At 39.6% G+C, this 23,957-nt stretch overlaps 1 protein-coding gene across 2 annotated transcripts in view; it reads left to right on the top strand.

The window, feature by feature from the left end:
- Positions 1-10,240: 10,240 nt before the first annotated feature.
- Positions 10,241-23,957, top strand: part of LOC138011276 (ER degradation-enhancing alpha-mannosidase-like protein 1) — a 16,230-nt gene continuing 2,513 nt past the window's right edge. The window contains exons 1-12 of one of the 2 annotated variants that reach the window (XM_068858232.1): positions 10,241-10,520; positions 11,911-11,983; positions 12,716-12,819; positions 13,470-13,641; positions 14,223-14,406; positions 15,487-15,578; positions 15,675-15,757; positions 17,365-17,485; positions 18,009-18,179; positions 19,296-19,369; positions 19,701-19,797; positions 21,368-21,559. In XM_068858232.1, coding sequence (XP_068714333.1) covers positions 10,261-10,520; positions 11,911-11,983; positions 12,716-12,819; positions 13,470-13,641; positions 14,223-14,406; positions 15,487-15,578; positions 15,675-15,757; positions 17,365-17,485; positions 18,009-18,179; positions 19,296-19,369; positions 19,701-19,797; positions 21,368-21,559 — 1,623 coding nt within the window. In that variant the 5' untranslated portion in view covers positions 10,241-10,260. The remainder of the gene's footprint in view (positions 10,521-11,910; positions 11,984-12,715; positions 12,820-13,469; positions 13,642-14,222; positions 14,407-15,486; positions 15,579-15,674; positions 15,758-17,364; positions 17,486-18,008; positions 18,180-19,295; positions 19,370-19,700; positions 19,798-21,367; positions 21,560-23,957) is intronic. The other variant, XM_068858233.1, reaches the window with a different exon arrangement.

Genomic DNA, 23,957 nt, shown 5'->3' with positions numbered 1-23,957 from the left:
TACGTTTGTTTTGAATATATTCGCCTTTGACATAATATTCACCGAAAAGGTGAAAGGATATCTACACAAGGCTACAAAAAAATCTGCGACCAAAACCAAACGTTTGTTTTTTAACCGTTTGTCACCATCAGGGTTCGGTCAGCCTTTAGGGACAATTCCCATCACCCATTCTCTCACATATATCATATCATATCATTATTTACCCTCGGATTTTTAGAGTAGCTTGGTGTAGCTAATATCTCCGAGCATTTACCCTCCCAACCATGATACATCACAGAAGACAGACCACAACACCGGGAACTACATGCCCTATTCTTTGCGACAAGTGTGCGGGTGTGCATCGAGCCAAATTTGTCGCAAATCAAGAAGCTTTCCCAAGAAGGCAGGCAACGTTTTCGAAAGCGGCAGAAGCTGATAAAAATTGCTGATAAAAGCAAGGACTGTTGGCAGGTCGTAGCCGAGTACGAGTCAGACGAACTTGCATCCTACTCCGAAGATGAAAAACGTTGTAAGAAGGCAACGGAAGCTGCGAGTCGCAAGAGACGCCAAAAAGAACAACTCTCCAGTGGTCGTGGAAAGAAAGCAAGAATTGCTTTGGGCGCTGGTGTAAGATAAAGAGCCTCCTCTATACTTTGTATGTTCATATGAGTTTTGGATACGCTTGCGCATCCTACCATATTTCTCGTGGTATTGTATTGTATTACGGGAATTTAAGGGTAAAATGTTTTACGTTCGTTTGAGCGAAGCGAATTAGAACGTAAATGTATTTTCCGCTGGTATTCCAAGTAATTAGTTGCGGTGTTTTCATTTCACACCTGCCGCACCCACTATTGGGCATTCTGTTTTTCATGTATGTCAGGATTGGCAGTTATTAGTATTTATACTCTCCGATGTCTCTTGAGTACCATTCACGCTTGCGGTTCCATACAGTTTATTCATCTTTCTGCGATTTGCGCCATGTCAATAAGTCATTAATTAAGCAAAGTGTTAAGTATGAGGACTGGAAAATTGCTATGTCTTATTTTGTGAAGGATGGGTTCATGTTTTCCTTCGATTTAAAAAGTGGTTACCATCATGTAGACATTGCACAAGAGCACCAAACTTTTCTGGGGTTTTCATGGCCTGCGCCTGATTCCATTAAGGAAATATTTTATGTTTTTACTGTGCTCCTGTTCGGTCTGTCCTCTGCCCCTTGGGTTTTCACTAAAGTTTTGAAGCCTTGAGAAAAGTATTGGAGAGTACAGGGTCTTTGTATAGCCATCTTCTTGGATGATGGTTGGGCGATTGTTCAGGATAGAGAAAGTTGTCGCATTAAGGCCCGGACAGACAGACAGTTTATTCTCTCAAACATAAACAGGTTTACAGAGAAGTATAATGAAGACTTAATGAGAAAAGGGCAAAAATAGTTAAACTAATACCTTGCCATAACAGTTGGAAACATATAAAAATTACCTAATTAATTAAGTGGATACAAAAGAATAAAACACACAGTACACACACACACATGCATAAAAGCAATATATAAATTAAATATGAGCAAAATAAAGCAACATGTCAATCAGCATTTATTAGTATTGGGATAATTAATGACTGAAAAGGGAATTCTTAAAAAGTTTTTTAGAATGCCTAGAGCGGATGGAAAGGGGGAGATCATTCCAAAAATAACGTCCAATAATAGTGGGAGAGAACTTTCTGATGTTTGTTCTGTAAAAGGGAATATACAATTGTTGTAAAGAGACATTGCGAGTGGTATAGCTATGTTGTTCTGATAAAGGAGGTATTACAAAATTGGAGGGTTTGTGATCACATAAAAGATCAAAAAATAAAAGGCACGTATGGAGTTTAACAATGTCAGGAAATTTCAAAATGCTTAGATTGACATAATGGGGGGTAATATTATCCATTATAGGAACATCATTAATTACTCTTATTGCCTTATTCTGAAGTTTAACTACATCATAAATAGGACTATAATAATTGTTACCCCACAATATAGAACCATAAGTTAAATAAGGATATATAAAAGAGTAGCTGGGCTGGAAGGGCGGATTTGTGCAACGCAGGTTTTGTTGTCAATGAAGATAAATCGGTATGGGAACCCACCCAAGTATTAGACTGGCTGGGTATTACCTGGAATGCTGCATTAGGTACTTTTAAAATTGTGGAAAGGAGAATTGTTAAGATCATTAACTCAATTGATCATATTATTGAAGCCGATTTCAAAGTTTCCGCGAGAGAGTTGTCTCCCTTCACAGGTCAAGTTATCTCTACCGGGCCTGTAGTAGGTAACATTGGCAGGATAATGAACAGACATTGTCCCTTGTCCACCTCGTGCAGGGATAATTGGGATTCTATATCTCTTCTTGACGATTACTGCAAGGAAGAACTGTATTTTTGGAAGGAAAATATGGTTAATATCAACACTAGGTATTGCTTTGTAAGTAAGGTACGAAGTTATTTTGTGTATTCTGACGCCAGTGCCACCGGAGGTGGAGCAATTATTGATTTTAACAATGATTTTGTGTGCCACAAAACGTGGTCGGAGAACGAGAAAGGTCAAAGTTCAACGTGGAGAGAACTGTCTGTTATTAGGTGCGGTTACACGGGGCACTTTTACCGTGGTAAATTGCCTTTTTACCAAGGAAAACTGTATTTAGTAGTGTGACCGACGCTTCCCGAGGTAAATTTCCCGTGTTAAATATCCATGGATACGTCAAAAAGATCAGTGGAAGCGCCCATGACATTTAACGTGGGAAGTTGGAAGGGTGTTTTGATGCCCGAGGTACAAGAGCCAATCGCTATGCTGATGAAGTTGTGATTAAATTTCCCGCCAATGAATTGCGTGAGATTTCGTTTTACCTCGGTAATCTTCGTAACGTGTGACCCCTAGTTAACGCGGTATACTAAAACTCAAGTGTGAGGCACCGCGGGATAATTTACCATGGGAAATGGCATTTACCATGGTGAGTGTAACCGCACCTAATTGAGTTTTTTTGCAATCATTTGCCTCAGTGTTGGAAGGATCACATGTTAACTGGTTTACGGATAGCCAAGTAGCTGCTAAGATTGTTGAAGTGGGCAGCATGAAATTAAGTTTGCACAAAATGGCCAGAAGAATTTTTGATATTTGTATCCGATCGGGAATTCCGATTTAGATGTACAGTGGATCCCTCGCACTTCGAATCAACAAGCTGTTTATATAAGTCGTTTAATTGATACTGATGATTGGCAAATTACTGAAGAATTTTTTCTTTTTCTTGATGACTTGTGGGGTCCGCATAGTGCAGATTGCTTTGAAAATTATTATAACCACAAGATCCCCAGGTATTTCTGTGGTTTTGGAATCCCAATTCCTCGGGTGTTGATTTTTTCTTTCAGTCTCTTCGAGGGGAAAATTGCTTAGTAGTCCCTCCAGTTGGTATCATCCCACGCGTATTACATTATCTTAAATCTCAGCAGGCCGTTGCTACGCTCGTTGTACCTCTTTGGCCTTCGTCTCATTTCTGGCCTTTTATTGCACACAAGTATAGTCGTTATCTTGTGGCTCACACTATTCATATTGGGAATGAGGTTCTTACCCACGGAAGAAATTTTAATTCGCTCTTGGGGTCTGATCTTTTCACAGGAAATATTATTGCCTTTAGATTAAAATTTACTGATTAATTTATTGGACGGTGTGTCTACTAGCCTATGTTTTTTCAGTTGTTGGCGCTGGCCAAGGCATTATGCTGTTTATTTGTAAGGCACCGGCCTAATTTTTGGTCTGGCATTTCATATGGTGCTGTCCTAATAGGAGTATAGTTGATTTATGTGGCACTGGCCTAATCAATGGTTGTTGATCTACGCGGCACTGGCCCATACGATCATTTAACGTCTTACGTGGCACTGGCCTCATCAACGACGGGTTTTTGTACAGTTATTAAAGGATGTTCTGTCTTTCTTTTGTTCTTCTAGTATGTATGTTTTGTTCTTGTCTTTACAGATTATGCTATCAAGTAATTCTTGGAAAGTCTTTCAACAGTTTTCTTTAATCAACGTTTATGAAGTGCTAAATGTTATGTTGAAGTCCAGGACGGATTCGACCACTAAAGCTTACGTTCGTGTTATCAGAAAGTTCTTAGACTGGTCTAAAAGAAGACAGTTCAACATACAGTTACCTTTTCCTCTTAGTGTTGTTTCTCTACATTTGTTTGAAGTTCAGCAGTCTTCCGCTTCTAGTTCCTCAGTAATTTTAGCCCATGCGGCCCTTAAATGGTTACATTCTTTTGTCCCTAGTTTGGATCGTAATCCTTTAGATAGTGAATTTTGCAGAAATGTCATCGAATCTGCTAAACGCCAGAAGTCCGCACAGCAAGTTATGAAAAAGAAGCCTATTTCCACAGAAATTATAAGGCGTATTTTAGATATTCATAACAAGAAAGATGCTAATTTAAAGAACCTCCGTATTGCTGTTTGTGCTCTTTAGCCTTCGCAGGGTTTTTTCGTTATGACGAATTATGCAATATCATTCCGGAGCATATCGAATTTCACAGCGATTATATAAGAATTTTTGTGCCTCGTAGTAAGACAGATGTTTATAGGGAAGGGAATTTCGTCTATATTAGTGCATCTGGATCTAAGTACTGTCCTGTTGGTGTTTTACGACGTTATTTAGATTTATCTGGTATTGACTTAAACAGTCCTCTCCCTTTATTTAGACCACTTGTTTTTCACCGTAGTACTTCTAGCTATACCCTGAGGAGCGGAAAGATTTCTTATACTACCTGTAGAGATATCTTGAGGGATACCTTAAGTCAGCTGGACTACAACCCTAATGATTATGGTCTTCATAGTTTAAGATCCGGTGGCATTACAGCTGCCGTACGACATAGTAGGAATTCGATTCCAGAAAGACTTCTTAAAATTCATGGTAGGTGGAAATCTGATTCTGCCAAGGATATGTATGTTGAAGAAAGCCTTGAAAACAGGTTGCATGTAACTAAGTATTTAGGTTTGTAACGTATTATCGAGCGTAGATTAGTTTCTGCATATAGTAGTATCTTAAGAGTTGTAAAAAAAAAAAAAAAAAAAAAAGAGCAGTAACAATTTCTTTTTGTACTTTCTATCTTTTAATAAACTGTTTTGGATACGCTTGCGCATCCTACCATATTTCTTGTGGTATTTGTTTGTATTACGGGAATTTAAGGGTAAAATGTTTTACGTTCGTTTGAGCGAAGCGAATTAGAACGTAATCGTCCTTATCCGAGAAGACTAGAGAGTCTAACCATTCGCAGATGTAATTACAAAGGCAGCACTTTCTCCTCAGTTATTTAAAGACCCTGAGTGTTGGTCCGGCCGGAGTTGAACTCACGACCTCCCGCGTGACAGCCCGGTGCTCAACCAACTGAGCCACCGGTGTGCGGAGGAAAGGGCCTGGAAATAAGGTTGTTTTCGCTCCAAATTTGTTGATTCTTTGCTCTACTTGAATGATCCCTTTGCGCGCTAAAAGAGTGAGGAACTGTACACGGGCCTTCTCCACGATTTTTGTAATTGATCATTATCGAACAGAGTTTCTCTGATTATCTGGAATACAAAATACAATCGTTAGGCTATTAGTCTCTCCCCCACGGGGCTTTTCAGGACTAATTTACAATACTTTGTGGGTGACTTTAGCCAGACTGCTTGTTACGCAGTTTACAATTGATTTTATGGAAGTGAAAGATGCCCCCGTCCAGATAAGGTAACATAATCATCTCGTTCTACTCCTCAAATAGTCGCTCGTAATATCCTCGACCCTCTTCGCAAAAAGTACACGCGTAACAGTTGGTCACGTGGACGTGCTTTCCTCGGTTCGGGCATGCGCAGTTTCAGGAACGATTTCCAATATGTAGAAAAGAAGAAAAAAGACGAAGAAGGAACTTAAAATATGTTACCGTCTAAGTTTTAAGGCAAAAAAATTGCTAACGGGTTGGTAACTAGAAGGATTTGAATTAGATTGTATTTATTGCAGCTCTTAATTTTGCTGTCGTGATTATTTATTCTGAAAGTAGCCCACTTCTCACATTACCCTCGCTATTGCATTTTCGAGATGGCGGCCAGTTCAACTTCCAAAGCATATAGAAAAACCTTAAATAACAATGACCACAACTAGGTTTTCTGAGCCCGCGAGACTGAGCACCCCCAGCAAACCATTGTTTTAACGAAAACCGCTGGTCAGCAACCAAGCATATACCATCTTCCATGAATGAGTGACAATCTTCTATTTTTCCCTGAATTTATGGTTACAGAAGGATGTGTGATGCTTTTATTTTTTTGGACTGTTTCACGGTTACCATCAAAACATTGACTGTTTTCAGTGTCCTCTATGAAATAAGTGCCTGGCTGAAGGCACTTGTCTTTTAATGCAGAAACAAACTTGCATCGAGTTTGCATCAGTTTAATTTAAGCCATGATCTATCTGTTACATTGGCTGCAATAGCGTCTCTGAACTGTTGCAAAAGGTATCTCACCTCGACCCCACCAGCGAGCCGTGTCTTGTCAGTACAGGCTCCATAAAAAAAATAATAAATAAATAAAATTATTGCTCCGAGGAAATAAATAGATATATGCTGAGTGTGACATGCTTAGTTAGTTATTTGCCATGTTGCAGTTTGGGCAATCCTGTCATCCGGGAATTTCTCTAGATCTTTGACCTTGTGCACGTGGTAGGCGGGAGGCTGATTTTACCAACTGATTCAAGAAAGTGAAAATCAACTTTACGCTTGGCCAAAATATCCCAAAGCTAAAGCTCACCCAAAGCAATATCAATCGCGAAATGCGCTACTTTTTTTTTACCGTACCACTGAGTTTACTGGTTTTAAAAGAGAATCCAGGGTCGCATTTTGTAGAGCGGCTTTTCTTATAAAAAATCAATGAAATGAGAATCGGGGGGCTTCCCTTGTCACGGAATGGCAGAATTACCCAGAATTCTTTTTGGCCATGAAGGAGGCAACTTGAGAGGCACGAGACTGGCCCTCATCAAATGGCTGATATAAAGCGCGGCCGGAGGAAAAAGTAGTGAGAAGAAGATCTCTAGGCAGCTACTAAGAAGTAACCTTGGTGTGTGCTGTTAACGTAGACTTTTGATTTCTGAACAAGTTTTCACTCTAGAAAAGTGGCAACAAAGTAGTGCTTTTTTTCGCTGTTATCCTCGTTGCAAAAAACTGGCCTTTCGTAATTTCTTGTCAAGCAAAGAGTATTATGTAAATAAAAGAATACTGAGATATTTATATTTGCAAATTACCTGTCCTCTTTCTTACCACTTAACTCAAACTCTACATCTCTATGCAATAAGCGCATTGAAAATCTTCTTATGCATGATCTTCGCGGAAATTACATTCTGTCCCTCAATAAACCTAAAAAAATTAGTTATGGTTTTAGTTCTTTTTCGAACGTATAGGCTAAGTTGCGAAATGCGCTACCTGATTTTATCCGTACCACTGAGTTTACTGGCTTAAAAAGAGAATCGATGGTCGCATTTTGAACAGCGGCTTTTCTCTTTAATTAATATATCTTTAAATATTGTGTATTTAGTTATGTACCTGTATATGCTTTGTATTTTGGCTGTAAATTTAATGTCTCGAAGATATTAGCTCTTGTAGTTATTTTGAAATTCGAGATGGAATAAAGTTTATGCATGCATGCATGTTTGTGTGTTGCCTTTAGAAGGGCGCGTGCGCACAATATGTAATCTGCGACTTCAGTGCTTACCATATGAGAGAGAAAATGACTTTTCCTTCAATATATATGCCATCGAATTCTTACCTTAAACTGACAAGGGCGGTTTGGAGCTGTGAGTGGGCGTGGGATTTGTCACATATGGTTTAGGGGCCGACATATCTCTCCCTCAATGCCGTACCGGGAGGCAAGGTCGATAGCAGAAAGCAGTGAAGGGCCAACTGCGTCCAAAAGCGATCGCACGGGCCGAAATCCCGGGATGACTCGTTTGGTACGACGCTCCAGCGCCGGTGTCTGGAGGTACTGCGTTTTTCTTTCTTGTTTAAACATTCCGTCCGCGCATGCGTAAATGTTCTGGCTCTCCGATACGTAGCTTACCCCAGGCCCTCCCCCTCCCTCCCCCCCCCCCCCCCAAAAAAAAAATAAATAAATAAGTTACAAGGAATTGACATTTCAGTTAAACAGATTGTACAGGCATGAACTCGTAAGGTAAGAAGCGCGCGTGTGTGGTCTTCTCGAGACATAGGTGAGAGATGATTTCATGCAGACTGGGTCACCTAAAATGCTCTGTTGTAAACATGGCGGTTCACGAGTGAAGTTGTCTCTCTGGCCTTTCTGTGGACGAAATCCAGCACCTACCGATACAATTTGGGCAAGATTTGAAAGCTTAAAACTTCAATCAGTGCTGTATTTTGCTGGTAGGACTGGGTGACCCGTCACTTATAACAAATCAATGAAATGAGAATCGGGGGGCTTTCCTTATCACGGAATGGCAGAATTACCCAGAATTCTTTTTGGCCATGAAGGAGGCAACTGGAGAGGCGGGAGACTGGCCCTCATCAAATGGCTGATATAAAGCGCGGCCGGAGGAAAAAGTAGTGAGAAGAAGATCTCTAGCCAGCTACTAAAGAGTAACCTTGGTGTGTGCTGTTAAAGTAGACTTTTGATTTCTGAACATGTTTTCACTCTAGAAAAGTCGCAACAAAGTAGTGCTTTTTTTCGCTGTTATCCTCGTTGCAAAAAACTGGCCTTTCGTAATTTCTTGTCAAGCAAAGGGTATAATGTAAATAAGAGAATACTGAGATATTTATATTTGCAAATTACCTGTCCTTTTTCTTACCACTTAACTCTAACTCTACATCCCTATACAATAAGCGCATTGAAAATCTTCTTATGCATGATCTTCGCGGAAATTACATTCTGTTCCTGAATAAACCTAAAAAAACTAGTCATGGTCTTAGTTCTTTTTCGAACGTATAGGCTAAGTTGCGAAATGCGCTACCTGATTTTATCCGTACCACTGAGTTTCCTGTTTTTAAAAGAGAATCGATGGTCGCATTTTGTACAAAATGAAGATGCTGGTTTTACAAGGAATTGACATTTTAGTTTAGCAGATTCTACAGCCATGAACTCGTAAGGTAAGAAGGACGCGCGCGTGTCATTTCGAGACAGAGTTGATAGATGGTTTCATGCAGACTAGGACGCCTAAAATGCTGTGTTGTAATGTAATAGAAGTTGTCTTAAGATTTTTGTTAAACTTTTCCAGATTGTTCCCTACATTACGGTGACTCGAAATGCGCAAATAAGAAAATAGGCGAGCAAGGTCGTTTGGGAGATATAACCTGCTCAAGTTACTGATTTAATCATTGCGACTTTATCCATCAAGGACAAGTTTGTTGTATGGGTTTACGCTACATTTTGCAGGCACAGGAAGCACAGCTTTGACGCAATTCTTGAAATAACAAAGCAGGTGTATTGTATTGTTCAAAAGGAATAATTTAATGTTTGTTTTATGGCACAGGGCACTTGAAAAGACATTGACTTCAAGTATTCCTCGGATTCGTGATGTCGAGGATACAATTTTGAGTACACGAGTTATGAGGAGTAAGAGAATAAAATTATGCCAAAAAAAAAAAAAGGTCACCAACTTTGTTTAAGAGAAAACAGAAAATAAACCAAGCTCGACCCTTCGACAACACGTCTCTCCCTGATAGCGCGGTTTCACCTTCAATCTTGGATTGAAATTTCACTTTAGCATCATCATCACTTTGAAATGTCTTTGGCCACCTGCGATATATCAATATTCACACGTAGCTAGGAGTCTTTCTGGTTGGATTTAAACATTGTTTTTTTCATAAATATCCGCTGAGACTTGTGAGACAAAGAAAACAGAACCGAGCCATGAAATTTGACCATAAAGGCCCTTAGCCATGCATACGAACGTGGCCTTGGCTGTGTTATGCGCAGAACAGGATGCGCAGTGCAATACTAGGGAATCACCTTAACGTATCTAGATAGGCGGCTTTCTTTCCTCACGAATTTCCCAAAAATCTTGGAAAGATTGGTGACCTTGTGTTCCAAACGGTAAAATAACTCTGTAAAATGACTGATACAGTACATCGTTAACGACAACTGCTTTCTGAAAAATAAATCAACTATCAAAATGTTAAATTTTTCGCGCGAACGAGTTGTCCAATGATGTCTTCTGGCGTACTGTGATGTGATTGGTTGCAATTTCATTTTGATTATTCCGTGAACAGTTCATTTCTCTCGGCATGGTTGATAATGAATCAGTATTTTCTCCTTTTTACGGCATTTACAATTTTAATCACCAAACAAGAGGCTCATTCACAGACACAAGGCGACTGCCGACCTAATCGCGATGGGAGATATCAGTATTTTTCCGAAACAGAACGTCTTAAACTTCGGGAAAAAGCCAAACAAATGTTTTATTTTGGGTACGACAACTACATGAATTTTGCCTTCCCCAAAGATGAACTTGATCCGATTCATTGTACAGGGAGAGGACCAGACTATGAAAATCCGTAAGTTTTGTGTCAATGAATTTTTCACCTATGAAAGCATTTTAATTTAACTATTTACAGAAGTAAATAGGTTCTTGGAAGTTGTATAATCGAGTATATTGGATCAGATCTCCTCATGCCTCATGCAACCACCACAATTAACTAGAATTTTTCTCAAAATTTCTAGATGTCTTTATAACTACAGTGACTTAATGGTTAATTTTCATTGGAATTTCATAACTTTTATACGTTTATTTCACGAGGCTCACTTTGACGTATGTCAATGAATGAATAATTACGCATTTAATAAATATCGTTTTATTCGCCAAGACATTTATTATTCAGGCAATAAAAAAATAAACCAAAAAATATCAGTTGTCAAAAATATGCTTTTATCCAAATCGTTAGTCGAAATTTCAGGTTCCATATCGATCGTTTTGTTAAAGCCTTGTTTACCATTGACCAAATACAGGAATTGCATGTAGGTTTGTGAATGTAAGCAGTTTCTCTTAGTCCTGAACACTGTTCAATCTGTCACTGACCACTCTCTCAAATGAGTGTGATTCAAGTGTTTAGCTTCTTGTGGCTAATTTACTCAAGAAAGCTCAGGATCCTTAGAATTACATGTACCCGTCTTGCCTGATTCTTGCATCCAAGCGCTTATCACCCTGGCCAATTAGAGCCCCTACAATCATGAACAAAAATCACCTCTCCTTCTCCCTCCCCACTCAACACAATTTCATTTAGGAAGAAGTTAATATAACCCAGGTGTCCTTTTTTTTTGGGGGGGGGGGGGGGGGTTGGGTTGGGGTGGGGGAGGGAGAGAGGGAGCCATGGTAAGATGAGTGATAGAAAACCTGGATTTGTTCAGGCTTCTTTCACAGTAATATTGCTCATTACAAGTTGTTCCATTAACTGCTGGTAAATCCCCACAACTCAGCCATGTATATTCCTGCATCAGAGGCACTCGTTACACTCAGGTACATTCAGTGGAAAAATAGAGGGGTAGGGTGGGGGAATGATTGGAAGCAAATTCTAAGTACTGCTATAAACTGTATGAGAACTTGAGGAATGTGGCTCCATCCGAGCCTTCACATACATTTTTGACATTGACTGTGTCACCATGGCCGCTTGATAGCTTCATCCTGCTCAGTTCTCTCCAGTTTGCTGCTTTCTTCTAGACAGCTACTTAACAGCTGCCCATCAAATTTGTGATAATTGACTTCGTTAAATTTGAATTAATTAAATTTAACAGACTTTTAGAAAGTCTACCTCCGGAAAAAGGAGCAGACTACCTTAAATCTCATAGTAATAGGTAAATTTTATGTCTGTTTTATTACTGTCCTCAGTTTATATCTTAATTAATATATTAAGTTTTTGTTTTTCTAATTTTTATCTGTTTTTCATTAAGGTCAAATATCAATATCAATGATGTTTTAGGAGATTATTCATTAGGATTATTAGAGTCACTTGGTACATTAGCAGTGAGTATCACAGCATAAAAAATATGTCATGAAATTTAAAAAAGGTGTCCTCTGGTTACTTAAACAAAGGTATAAAAATTACAATCGTTTGATTGCCAGACAGCACACTTTGATATCGCAGACTGTCAATTGAAAGCTTGTAAACTTCATATCCTTGTTAACCAGAGAACGCCTTTTGTAATTTTACGATGTCTTACCATGGTTACTTGTTTGTTTTTTAGACATGGGAAATGTGTTTGTTTGCCATTGGAGTTCCACGAAAAAAAAAAAAAAAATTGGAAAGATTCTGGTATGAAGTAGGATGTATCCAAAAAGTGGATTAAGTTATATCTCCTTTAGCTCCGCTGGTAGAGTGGAAACTAGTGATCTGCCGATTGTACATGTATGATCACCTCTTGCAAAAGAGCATTGATCTGCGACTACGAGGTGAAAATAATGACCTATTAGCTGCCTTTAGTTGAGAATGAGAAACCGGCAGCTTTGTGGTAGAGTAACAACAGTCCTTTGTTGTTAGATCCAATCACCTTCTACTTTAAGCACTCCAATTCTTTGAGGGAATTAATTTTTAATGTAGGAATTGCAAAGAAATCATTGCCATCTTTTGCCTTGGTGCGATTCTCATGCAGCATCTGACCCTGTGTGTTTGTGACAAGTGTGGGATCTGTCTGGATGAATGTGTCAATTGCAGTACATAGATAATTAAATATATTATTCTATTTATGTGTATTTTAGATCATGGGCAATAGCAGTGAGTTCAAACGAGCTGTTCAGCTTGTTGTAGACTCTGTAACATTTCAAAAGAATAACACAGTTCAAGTTTTTGAAGCCACAATAAGGTGAGGACTTAGTAAGAGCAAAAAAGTTTGAGATTCAGTCTCAGTTTCTCGAAATAGAAGAGAGAGTTAATAATTAATTATTAAGAACTCCAACAGTTATGGCAAGGGCAACACCACAAAGAAAAAATAAAGAAAAATAGCTGCAAAGTGTGCATTAATTATTATTATAGTGCATTTCTTTTCTGTAGTCTACAAAACAACAACTTGAAATAACCAAATTGAATGACAACATGAGCATACAACACTGAGCCATTCATTTTTCATCTTAATGTTACAACCTGTGACAATTTGTACATGTGTGTTTCGTTCATGTTTACTTCATAGTGATAATAGCCAATCTAGTAATGATCAAAATAGAATAATTATAACGTTACAACACGTTGACATATGCCCGGCAATGGATGACATAGTGTACCGCATTGGTCGTCGGACTTTGAGATGAGGTGGGCACACGTGTTGACATGAATCTGTTGTGAGTTCGAGTGATCTTTTTCAGGTGGTGATTTTCTTTGGGAAAATAAAACTATTTAACTGCACTGGGCTTGTGCATCTTGCACAACTGCATGGGGTTAAATTCTTGACTAAACACACCGTGTACGCATCCTCTGTGAGCATCTAACCTTGTGTTTTCTGGTCTGTTTGAATTTTAGAGTTCTTGGATCCTTGCTCTCGGCTCATTTAATTATAAAGGATCCTATTCAGCCTTTTGGTGATATGGTGCCATCTGAGTATGATGATGAACTGTTGCTCTTGGCCCATGATATTGCAAACAGGCTGCTGGCAGCTTTTGAATTATCTAAAACACAAATTCCTTATCCTAGGGTAAGTACTGAAAGGAGATGATGTCGGTGAATTAGTTATAAAGAACCTAAACAAGAATGATTGCTCTGGCTACGAAAACATCTTTTTTTATATTTATGTAACTTCAAAAATTCATTTATGATTAATAATTCATGAGCCTCTCAGCCTATCAAAACATCGATAAAAAGTCACTTTCATGAGCGTTTAGCCCCATAAAACACTCCTCATTAGAATAGTAACGAGCCGCGTCTTATTTTTCTTGTATGCTAATATCTTCCCCTTCACATTTTGAACCTTTGTCGGACTCCCGAGGGACACTTTTTGTGCAGCGTTTTTGAAGCCCTGCAAAAAAAACTTGCAGCCATGTTTTATCAGGTCTAAAAACACGAGGCGTAGACTCACGAGGCCCACTGCATGGCTTGCAGTTTGACAAGGTTTGGGAGGGTAAGCTGAGCTTTTGGAAAGTAATAATATATCAAAATATATGTGATTAAATTAAAGACCAGGACCAGACCATTTAACATGAAGACTCCAATTCACGGGAAACTCTTTTTTTTTTTGCAAATAGCCCAGGACTGATTTTGCTGCCTTTTTTAACACAGATTAATTTATGGAGTGGCCTTCCATCGACCTTCCATAAAGAAACTTGTACAGCTGGTGCTGGGACAGTACTGTTGGAATTTGGAATACTAAGCAGGTTGTTAGGGGATCCTACATTTGAAAATTTAGCTAGGAAAGCAGTGACTTCTCTTTGGAGACAGAGATCTAGGGAAACGGGACTTTTAGGTTGGTAACGAATGAAAGTTTGATTTTTTTTGTTACCACTTGCACTCAGCTATCTTAAGTGCTATCTTTATTCCCATGAAGTCCATCTGGCCTGGGTTGCTTAGAGCAAGGTTAGCGCTAACCAGTGTTAAATACCATGGAGACCAAAAGGTTTTGATACCTTTTAACCAATGGTTAGCGTTAACCATGTGTTGAGCAACCCGCCCCTGCGCGTTAGACCTAGGAATCAATATTGGCCCAGTGATGCTCTCCAACTGTTTATTGCCATGAGGTGACATCTCAAATACCCATGATCTGACTCCAACTTCATTCAGCTAATTCTAATGAGACCCATTGAAGAAATTGAAATGGGCCCACTGATGCTCTCCGACTTTTTATTGCTGTGAGGTGACATCTCAAATTACCCATGATCATCCAATGGCCTGTTCAACTTCGTTCAACTAATTGTAATGAGGCCCATTGAAGAGGTAGGCGTAGGTTGAGAAAAAGGCCGTGTTTTTTTGGAACTTGAAAAACTGCCAACATGCACTAAATATATGTAGTAATAAAAATTACCATATATTGTTTGCATGTAGTATTATTTATTATTACAACAATCTAACGTTACAAGTTTCAGACACTGCTAGTGGTAAGTTAAAATATGTTGCCCTTCAAGCGAGACAATAATAACAAATAAATATTAATACTGTCTGGTGAAGGGTTGGAGTGAAAAGTGGGATAAAATAATGTTTGAATTACTGCACTTGAACTGTGGTCTCTGCAAGTACCTTGCTCCTACACTGCGAGCAGTCTCTCTTTTGCTGTAGAATTGTTGAAACGAATGCGTACATTGAACTTTTAATGGCTGAAACTGCGGGTCGCAAATACTGCGGGCAATGGTTTTTCGCTCTAACAAACGCCCACGGTATTTGCGACCCACAGTTTCAGCCATTTTGAAGTGTTTGTTCGTTTTAATGTTTAAGAACAAAAGAGAGACTGCTCGCAGACTACCTTGATCCAAACTTTGACCCTGAGATGAATTTGGAAAACTACAAATTTAGTATGGAATCATTTTGTAAGGAAATTAGGTTTTTGTTGTAGGTAATGTTATAAATGTAGAGACTGGAGAATGGTCCGGGAAGATGAGTGGATTGGGTGCTGGCATGGACTCATTTTATGAGTACCTTCTGAAGGTGATTGTGTGATTTATTTTTCTTGAAGTTTCAGAAATTTAGTAAACTTCGTATGTCACTTTTGGCAAAAAAAGATTTTCTTTATTTCATTTGCAGGGCTACATCATGTTTGGTGATCCAGATGATTTGAAGAGATTTAATGATATTTATAGAGCCATTAACAAATATCTTCGCAGAGGGTAATGTACAGTAATAGACATTAAAAAATGTAGTTTCCCTACCCCTTTTCCCCCACCCCCCACCCCTTAGGCATTTAGCTTGTCTTACCTGGGAAAATTGATTGTTATCTCCAGTAGGGAGGGGGTGGGACATTTGACTCGTTTTTTTTGTTATGTGTGGGAAGTTTGGTCAAGGTTACCGTAAGAGGTTAGACTTTCAAGTCTTCTCAGATAAGGACTATTAAACCGTAGGCCCTGCTTCGCAAAGAGACTGTTGGGCGTTGAAGTAGGGGATTGTAGGGCAATGGAGGTCCCGAAGTTGTGGTGGGTCCCAGCAAAATGTGACTTGAATCACGGGCACCCAATGAGATGATAGTTCAAAACCACTTAAACATAGCATTGTTAAACTTATTTTAGTATTTAAATGGTAGATATAGGCATATTTTTATCCCCTAAAAATTTTTCATCTGTTCGGATTTCCTAGCCGAAAGTCTAGTGATCCGAAAATTATAGGGAGCAAAACTTACCTTTTCGAAAATTTCAGCCAGAAAAAAGGCTTCCGAAAATTTTGGGTGACCTTTTTAGGGCAAAAATCCGTTAAAAATGGGGAATTACCGGTATACCATTTTTCAGATGTTGGAAAATCCTAGTAGAGGCAGGCAAGCAAGAAATTTTACAACAAATGTTCCGAAAATTCTAGATCTCAAATCGTCTTTCAAACAGATATTTTTCGAAAATTGACGTTGGGTGCCCAGTTTAAGAAACCACGACGGCTACGGCGACGAAAACGTCACTTCAAAATATAAGTTTGAGCTATTTTGAGTGTTTCATGATTATTCCACTTTGTTTTTATTATACAATATGGGCGAAGTGTCCTATAAGAGGATTAATACGGACGGATTTGAAGTAAAGAGTGAGACTGAAAGATTCACTGTTAAGTTTGTCGACGTTGCAGTCAAAACCTAAAATTTGGACATTTCACGTAGTAGTTTTGACGAGTACGGGATATAATTGTTCAGAAATGCGTGCCGCACGTGCAGCACGATCATTTTGTTTCTTTTAACCAATAATATTACTGATTTTGGCGTTGTCGTTGCTGTAGCCGTCGTCGTTTCATAAACTCCCTCCGCTAGCTACGCAGAGTACTAGGGAGTTTAAGATCTACGACGCGACGGCAACGAAAACGTCACAAATTTTGCATATTTAATGAGCAAAAACAATAGCTTTGCACGCTCTGCACGTGCATTTTTAGTTTTTGTACATTTCTTTCACGTTTTCGGCAAATCTACGACGTGAAATGACCAATTCTCAAGTTTTACGGAGAACGTGAACAAAAGGCAGCGAATTTGAATTTTCTGTCGTAGATTCAATACCGCACCTCCTAATTCAGTTCCTGGAAGGTTACACTAGTTTTTAGAAGATAGACAAGCCGACATAACGACGAAAACGATTAATAAACCTGAACTTGCAATTTTAAATGACGTTTTCGTTACCGTCGCGTCGCAGATCTTAAACTCCCTACTTAGTATGACCGGAATGGCGCGATGCCTCACGTTAGTCAAAGGGAATTTACCGGGTGCTGGACATCCAGATACTGAAGGTTCCGTTTTTTTTTTTGCACTCTTCAGTCGACTCAAATGCAACCAGGGCAATGGAAGTACACCTTTGTACGTTAATGTCCACATGGATAATGGCCAAACCGCAAATACGTGGATAGACGCACTCTCTGCATCATTTGCTGGAGTTCAGGTACACTTTTTAACCTGTTTTAGTCTCCATACATACTAATATGTTTTTAAAAATTTCGTTCATTTTCGTTTTGATGGAAACGAAGAAAAATATCATCCTAGCGGAAATAGCATCTTCCATCCTTTTTAAATCATCTGTTTCTCTTATCTACGCCAATTCGTTTTTAAAAGCTGTTAACATTAACGTACGCGTCATTTCTCTTGTGGAAACCAAAACTGGAGCTTTTTCAAAAGGTTTCACCTTTAAAATCGTTTTGACAGGTTTTCCGTTAGTCAGCAGCGTTTGCAAGCGTTTTTCTGTTGATGATAAAAAGTAGAAGTTCTCAGACAAAAAGGCTGTCAGCCACAAAGCAACTCTTTCTCCAACCTCGTTCCCAGGGTCCTCTCTTAAGCGCCTCGTTGGCAATCTATCATCTCATATCCAACGCGCGCTCATGGAATAATTGTTAATTATTGCACATAGGAAAAAAAAAAAAAAGAATTGAACATTGTGATATGCAAAGTTCTATTGGTTTTTTATTAAGGTTCTGAAAGGAGACATCACAGAAGCTATCTGCACGCATGCTCTGTACTATGCCATTTGGAAAAAGTACGAAGCTATGCCTGAGCGCTTTAACTGGCAAATCAAGCAGTCAGAAGTACATTTTTCTCCGCTCAGACCTGAGCTTGTAGAATCCACTTACCTTTTGCACCAGGTACGATACACTGTCTCTTTTCAATGTAAACGTTTTCCCACGTGAGTGTCCGCGGTTTTGTGTTTGTTTGTTACTGACTTTTATCGAGAGATTTTGCATAGCGTTCCGTGAACTTGTCCATTCTGTTATTCTAATTTGTCCCAAATACGGTCAGGTGGCTAACTCAAAACCGCCAACCGCGGTTTGCCTTTTGCAGTAAGATGATTAAACCTCCATTTTAAATGTCTCTAATATACTCGACGGCGACATCAAGGAAAACCACTTCATTAAAAAGTGTTGTTCTCGTTAACAAATTTTCGACGTTGTTCAATTTTTATAGACTAGCCGCCGAAATATAAACGAGCGGAACGTGAAGGAAAGGCGTTTCATGTTCACGTTTTCCAAAATACTTGAGATGGTCACATTGGAGACATTTTCATCGCATTTTACGGCGCACAGGGCAAACGTCAGGTGGAAATTTGCGTTTTGCCAAAAATCCAAGACACTTGTTTACTTTTAGAGGTTTCCTAGTGGTTAGAATAGGTGAATCTTTATGCTCTTTTAACCAGGAGCAATCTGGTAGCCTTCGCAGCTGGCGACTCTGTTGGCGCGGAGAATGGGTTGGGGCGCTGTGAACACGGCGCCCTCCCCTTTCTCCGCGCGGCATTTGCCTCTCGCGCCAACATTCCCGCCAGCTACACAGGCTACAAACTGGCTTTTCCGGTTTTATGTAAACGTGTTGCTAAATAGAGAGCTTAAGCACGTGACGTTTTTGAGCCACCGACAGAAACCGGAAGTGAACAAACATTTCTTATATGCCAGGACAGTTAACAATACAAATATGGTAGTTTGAAGGCAAGTTAAAAGAACAGGAAAACAGCTCACTTCCGGTTGCGGTCCCTGACTCAAAAACGTCTCTTTCGTCAACTCCCTAATATCTATATTATTTGCAGATTAGCGGACATAGGATGGAAATGTACAAACGTCTAGAAAGTTGGCACAAAGCTCGCTAAAATTATTGTTTCGGGGCTCCTTCAGTTCGAGCTCATACACTCACTCGGTGCCGTAATGTTTGGTGTTTATCCTTGAGTTACAAAGCCTGTGCGTTACTCATTTCTCGTTGTTTTTCCGGCACAGGCCACTCATCATCCCTTTTACCTCCACGTTGGTCGGGAAATCATACGGGACATTGAAAAGCACTCCAAAGTCAAGTATGTCATTTCTATAATTGATTTGATGTCGAGGTGTTCCTGACTGCTGTGAAAACGGGTGCAAAAGTTGTACGTATTCTCGATTTTCGTCCGCGCCTACACTGTACGAAAACACCCATAGCAGCGTCAATATTCGGGCGAATTTTTTTTAGCACTTTAAAGTGACTTGCATATCGCGCATGTGCGCATATTTCCATGTCGTTGTTTGCTTTTGTTTTGATAACTTGAGGAACGGTTTCCTGCTGCTGTAAGTCTTCCTTTTTTGTCTTGCTTTGGCCAATAGCTCAATCCCACTTTTCAGTAAGCTCCATTCGTTCTCGTCCTTTGTTAGATGTGGATATGCTACCTTACACAGTGTCAAAGATAAAACCCAAGAGGATCGAATGGAAAGCTTCTTCTTAAGTGAAACATGCAAGTACTTGTATCTTGTAAGTGTTGGTTAGCTTGCTGATGTGTATCTTTTATTTTTGATTCAAACGCAATTTTTCGCCTCTTCTCGCCGAATTTTCTTCGATTGCTTATCTGGATTTTCACCCAATTGAACCCTGTGAAATTAAAACAAACAAGCAAACAGAAGAATATTGACCATTTTACAGTTGTGTGTTTAGTTACCTGGCCTATGAATGAAAGTGGGGCTAGAGTTGACCTTGTTTTCATAGAAACCTTGCTTTTCTTGTGCGAATGCCAACAAATTAGCATGAGAGCAACATCATTAACATAAGAAAGGCAGGGTTGTCTGTATCGTGGTCAACTCCAACCTCGCTTTCATTTAAAGACCAGGTAACTAAGCATACAGCTGTAAAAAAGGTCTATTCTAACATATGCAGGCAGCTAAATTAGTGGGATCATTATAGACCACTTTCATAAATAACGACCCCCTTCACCATTCTTTTGTATTTATGTTAATTAGACCTACTGCCCTTAGAGTGGTTTTCAATTGAGTGTCGAAAGTAATTAGTGAATTACTTTGGTTTTACATTACTTCACTCAGTGATTGGTTCAAAGTTCTCGTGCCACTTTTCCAACCAATCAGAAGTGAAACCAAAACCAATCGTGGCTTGCGCGTGCTCATTTTCCCACGCTTTATGTCGGCTACGTGTAATAACTTCAAGTTTTGATTGGTTTACCGGATTGTCTCCGTCCCTTTTCATTGGCCGAAGTAATTACTTTGGTTTTGGTTTTACGCCAGTTATTTGAAAACCGCTCTATTTTGAACCAAAAATTCTTTTGAAATTCGCTCGTCGTAGCGAGGCTAGAAGCATTAGCATTATGAAAACGGAAAAATATTTTATTTGGCCGCCATTATGAAAGAGGTTTATTTGTTTTTAAGAATTACATTAAAAAGTAATTGGATTATGCCATGCTTTCCATGTAAGGTTCGACATTTCTCTATAAAATTATTTCGATTGTTAAGATTTATTTTTCTATATTGTCAAAGTCTTAATGAAGTTAAATGCAGTGTAACTGAGTTAGTAACTAGGAGCGACTGCAGTCAATTGTTATCAGTGGTTTTGTTATATTTGCGCATGCGTTGGATTCCTTGCGCGTTGGGTTGCAGAGCTTATTCATCGGTGTGGCGGGAAGAAGGAACATTTTGAGTGAAGCGTTTAGCAGTTTTTCCCCTTCCTTCCCCTCCCTTTACTTTCCACTGTTTATCAGTGTGACAGGGGCCTGTCTTTTTGGGGGCGTGTAGGCTCATGGCTGGTTTGTCGGGTTTTTCCAGCCATCGGTGCAGTCTCCATCTTGGAACTGACTGCCAATAGTGGAAGCTGCAGGATGGCTCAGGAACCCAACTTCCACTTAGCGACGCAGTTGTTAATGATATTTATGTACTATTCTTGGTCTTTCTCCTTTTCAGTTTTAGTGTGTGCAAATACACCCTTGTTGGAGCTAGTGTGTTTATATTTATATCTAAAAAAAATAATGCCTACCATTGCCAACCCACCTCGCGAAAGAACACCTTGTGTTGAATACCAGTTCTACGTATTTCGTCTGCAGTTATTTGACATTGAAAACCACGTCAATCGAGATGCTTCTAACTACATCTTTAGCACTGAGGGACACATTTTCAGAGTGGACGCACAATTTAGGAAGAAATCTGGTGAAAGAAAAGCGAGGAAATTTGCTCAGAAGGCAACAAAAGCCTCTTACACTCGTTCACCTGGTAGAAGATACAATGAGAGCACAGGGGTCAGTTTAAATTTATTGTGAATCATTGTTTGGATTTTGAGGGGATGTGTCACGAAATTTAGTCAAGTTCAGCGACTGGGAACTGGCAACCTCCGGGGGGGGGGGGGGGGTACTCCCAGAAAAATTGGGTAGGGGTGTGCGGCCCGCTTCCCAAAACCCTTACCCTATTTATGACCAAAATCTGCGATTTTTCCTACCCTATTTATGACCTGATCCTTAAATCAATACCCTGGTGCAGACCTGCCTTATAATTATTTCCCTAGTTCAGACCAATGTTAAAGGCAATGTTTATCTGCTTTTATTAGGTAGGTTACATGATAAAGAAGTAGCTTCTAAATAAAAAACGAATTCAAGACTAGAGTGCAAAAATAGATACCCTATTTATGACCAAAATGGCGGAAAATTGGCCAAAATCGATACCCTATTTATGACCAAATCGGCTGAAAAACCCTACCCTTTGGGGCCGCACATACCTATACAGCCCATATAAGGGAGTACCCCCCTCCGCCCCCGGGCTGGCAACCAAATCAATTGAAACGTAGAAAGAACTACTTGAGCATCAGAGGAAGGTTTGAATAACACTGCAATGAAATGCAAAAGGAGACAGTGATGGGCGAAATTGAAGAAGATTAAAATGAATTGGATTGGGCCATTTCCGAGTTACAAACTGGGATAAACTTCGAGAAACTATCTGGCTGAACAATTTCAAAAACCCCAACAGGCCATTTCTGAGTTCATGTCTGCCTCCTTCTCAAAGCGAGTCAAAGTGCGAAGTTTTTGTGATGGTAATTAGTTCTACTAATTGTCATAAGAAAAACTTCGCCCTTAGACTCGCTTTGAAGAGGAGGCAGACATGAACTCAGAAATGGCCTGTTGGGGTTTTTGAAAATTGTTCAGCCAGATAGTTTCTCGAAGTTTATCCCAGTTTGTAACTTACCGGTAAAGTAATTTAAATTATGTATGCTCGACAGACATGTTTTTGTCACGAAGATTTGAGTTGTGTTGTGGAAAGTAACTTTGAGTTAACGTTTAAGTTGCATACCGAGTCGGGGCGAGAAACTTGACACAGCCCCTTTAACTTCTCAAAACAATCAGTCGGTAGTTGATTGTGGAGAAAGTCGGATTTTACATGTTAAACTCACTACTTGCACAAATCCCATAATACACCTCTTTTACCCCCCAAAAATCTGCATAGGCATTGTTTTCGACTTCTCTTGGGACATTTTCATGTCCCAGGAGAAATTGCAAACAATGGTTATGCAAAAGTCTTGGGGAGTAATAGAGGTGTATTATGGGATTGTGCAAGTGGTGAATCAGTGAGTGAAGGAGTCAATGCACATGCAGTCAGTTTTTTCACTGGTCAGTAACGTAGTCGACCACCCTGCGAGCAAAGCCTCTCTAAAACTCACCGACGGGCGAGCAAGAGGGGCTCCGCAGAAATCATGTCAAATCTCTTAAGTTCCCGCAGCCAAAGTTTCTGGGCTAGTCATTGCGGTCAAACTGGTTTACAGCCTCCTTTCCAGGGTCTCTCTTCTCTGCCTCCATTGGTTCAGGCTGGTCACGTGTCTCCCAGAATCTGGGAGGTTCACCAAATGTGTGTTAGGGGAGGGGTGGCAATGTAGGCCTTGTCGACATTGCGATTGAGGGAATCAGCATGCAATTGATTTTGTGGCTAGATGACCATCGGCAAACGTTTGACGGCAATATTTTATGTACTTCACATAAGGAATTCGACGTGAAAGGGGAAAAGCTGCGGTCAATTTGATCGAACGCCACTGAAAATATTCTCGCGTCATTCAAGTTTTCGCCCGTGTGAAGGTCCGGTTCAACGAAGAATGCTAATAGTTTGCGACAATTTTAAAGAAAAAAAAGATTTTGTCGTGCAAGAAAACAAGCGAAACGTTTATCCATGGGGGGAAAAACGATCAGCCGGTGTGATATTATTTAAGTTTTTATGTCACGTATCGACCTCAAATCATCACATCGTGCGGGTATTTAATTTTGTTCTTTGATTTTCGTTTTTTCTTTCGAATGTTAAACAACGTGATTCCTGAAGTCGCAATCTTGTACAGCGAGTAGACAGTTCAGTTGACTTGCGATATTTATATTTCAACAACTTCGCGTAAATTGTCGATGTCATACGTTAAGATATATTTTGTTTTACCACTGCACAGCGCTTTAATATATAGCGTGTATATTTTTAGGCGTGGTAAAATAAAAGAGCCATTTTTATCAAGCAAACGTAGTGTTTGGTGTATTCTTTTATGTTAGTGTATGTTCTGTGGAAGCAACTTTAGCTACTAGCGAAATCAATTTTTTTGTGAACGTCAATCGCCGCTCGATATTGCTCCTGTGGAAGTAATATAAACGCAAAAAACTTTTGACCTTTTTGATACTT

This window comes from Montipora foliosa, chromosome 7, assembly GCF_036669935.1.
Source record: "Montipora foliosa isolate CH-2021 chromosome 7, ASM3666993v2, whole genome shotgun sequence".
Classification (NCBI taxonomy): Eukaryota; Metazoa; Cnidaria; class Anthozoa; order Scleractinia; family Acroporidae; genus Montipora; species Montipora foliosa.
The sequence above is the reverse complement of the archived record's forward strand: the minus strand, read 5'-3'. Positions and strand labels throughout refer to the sequence as shown.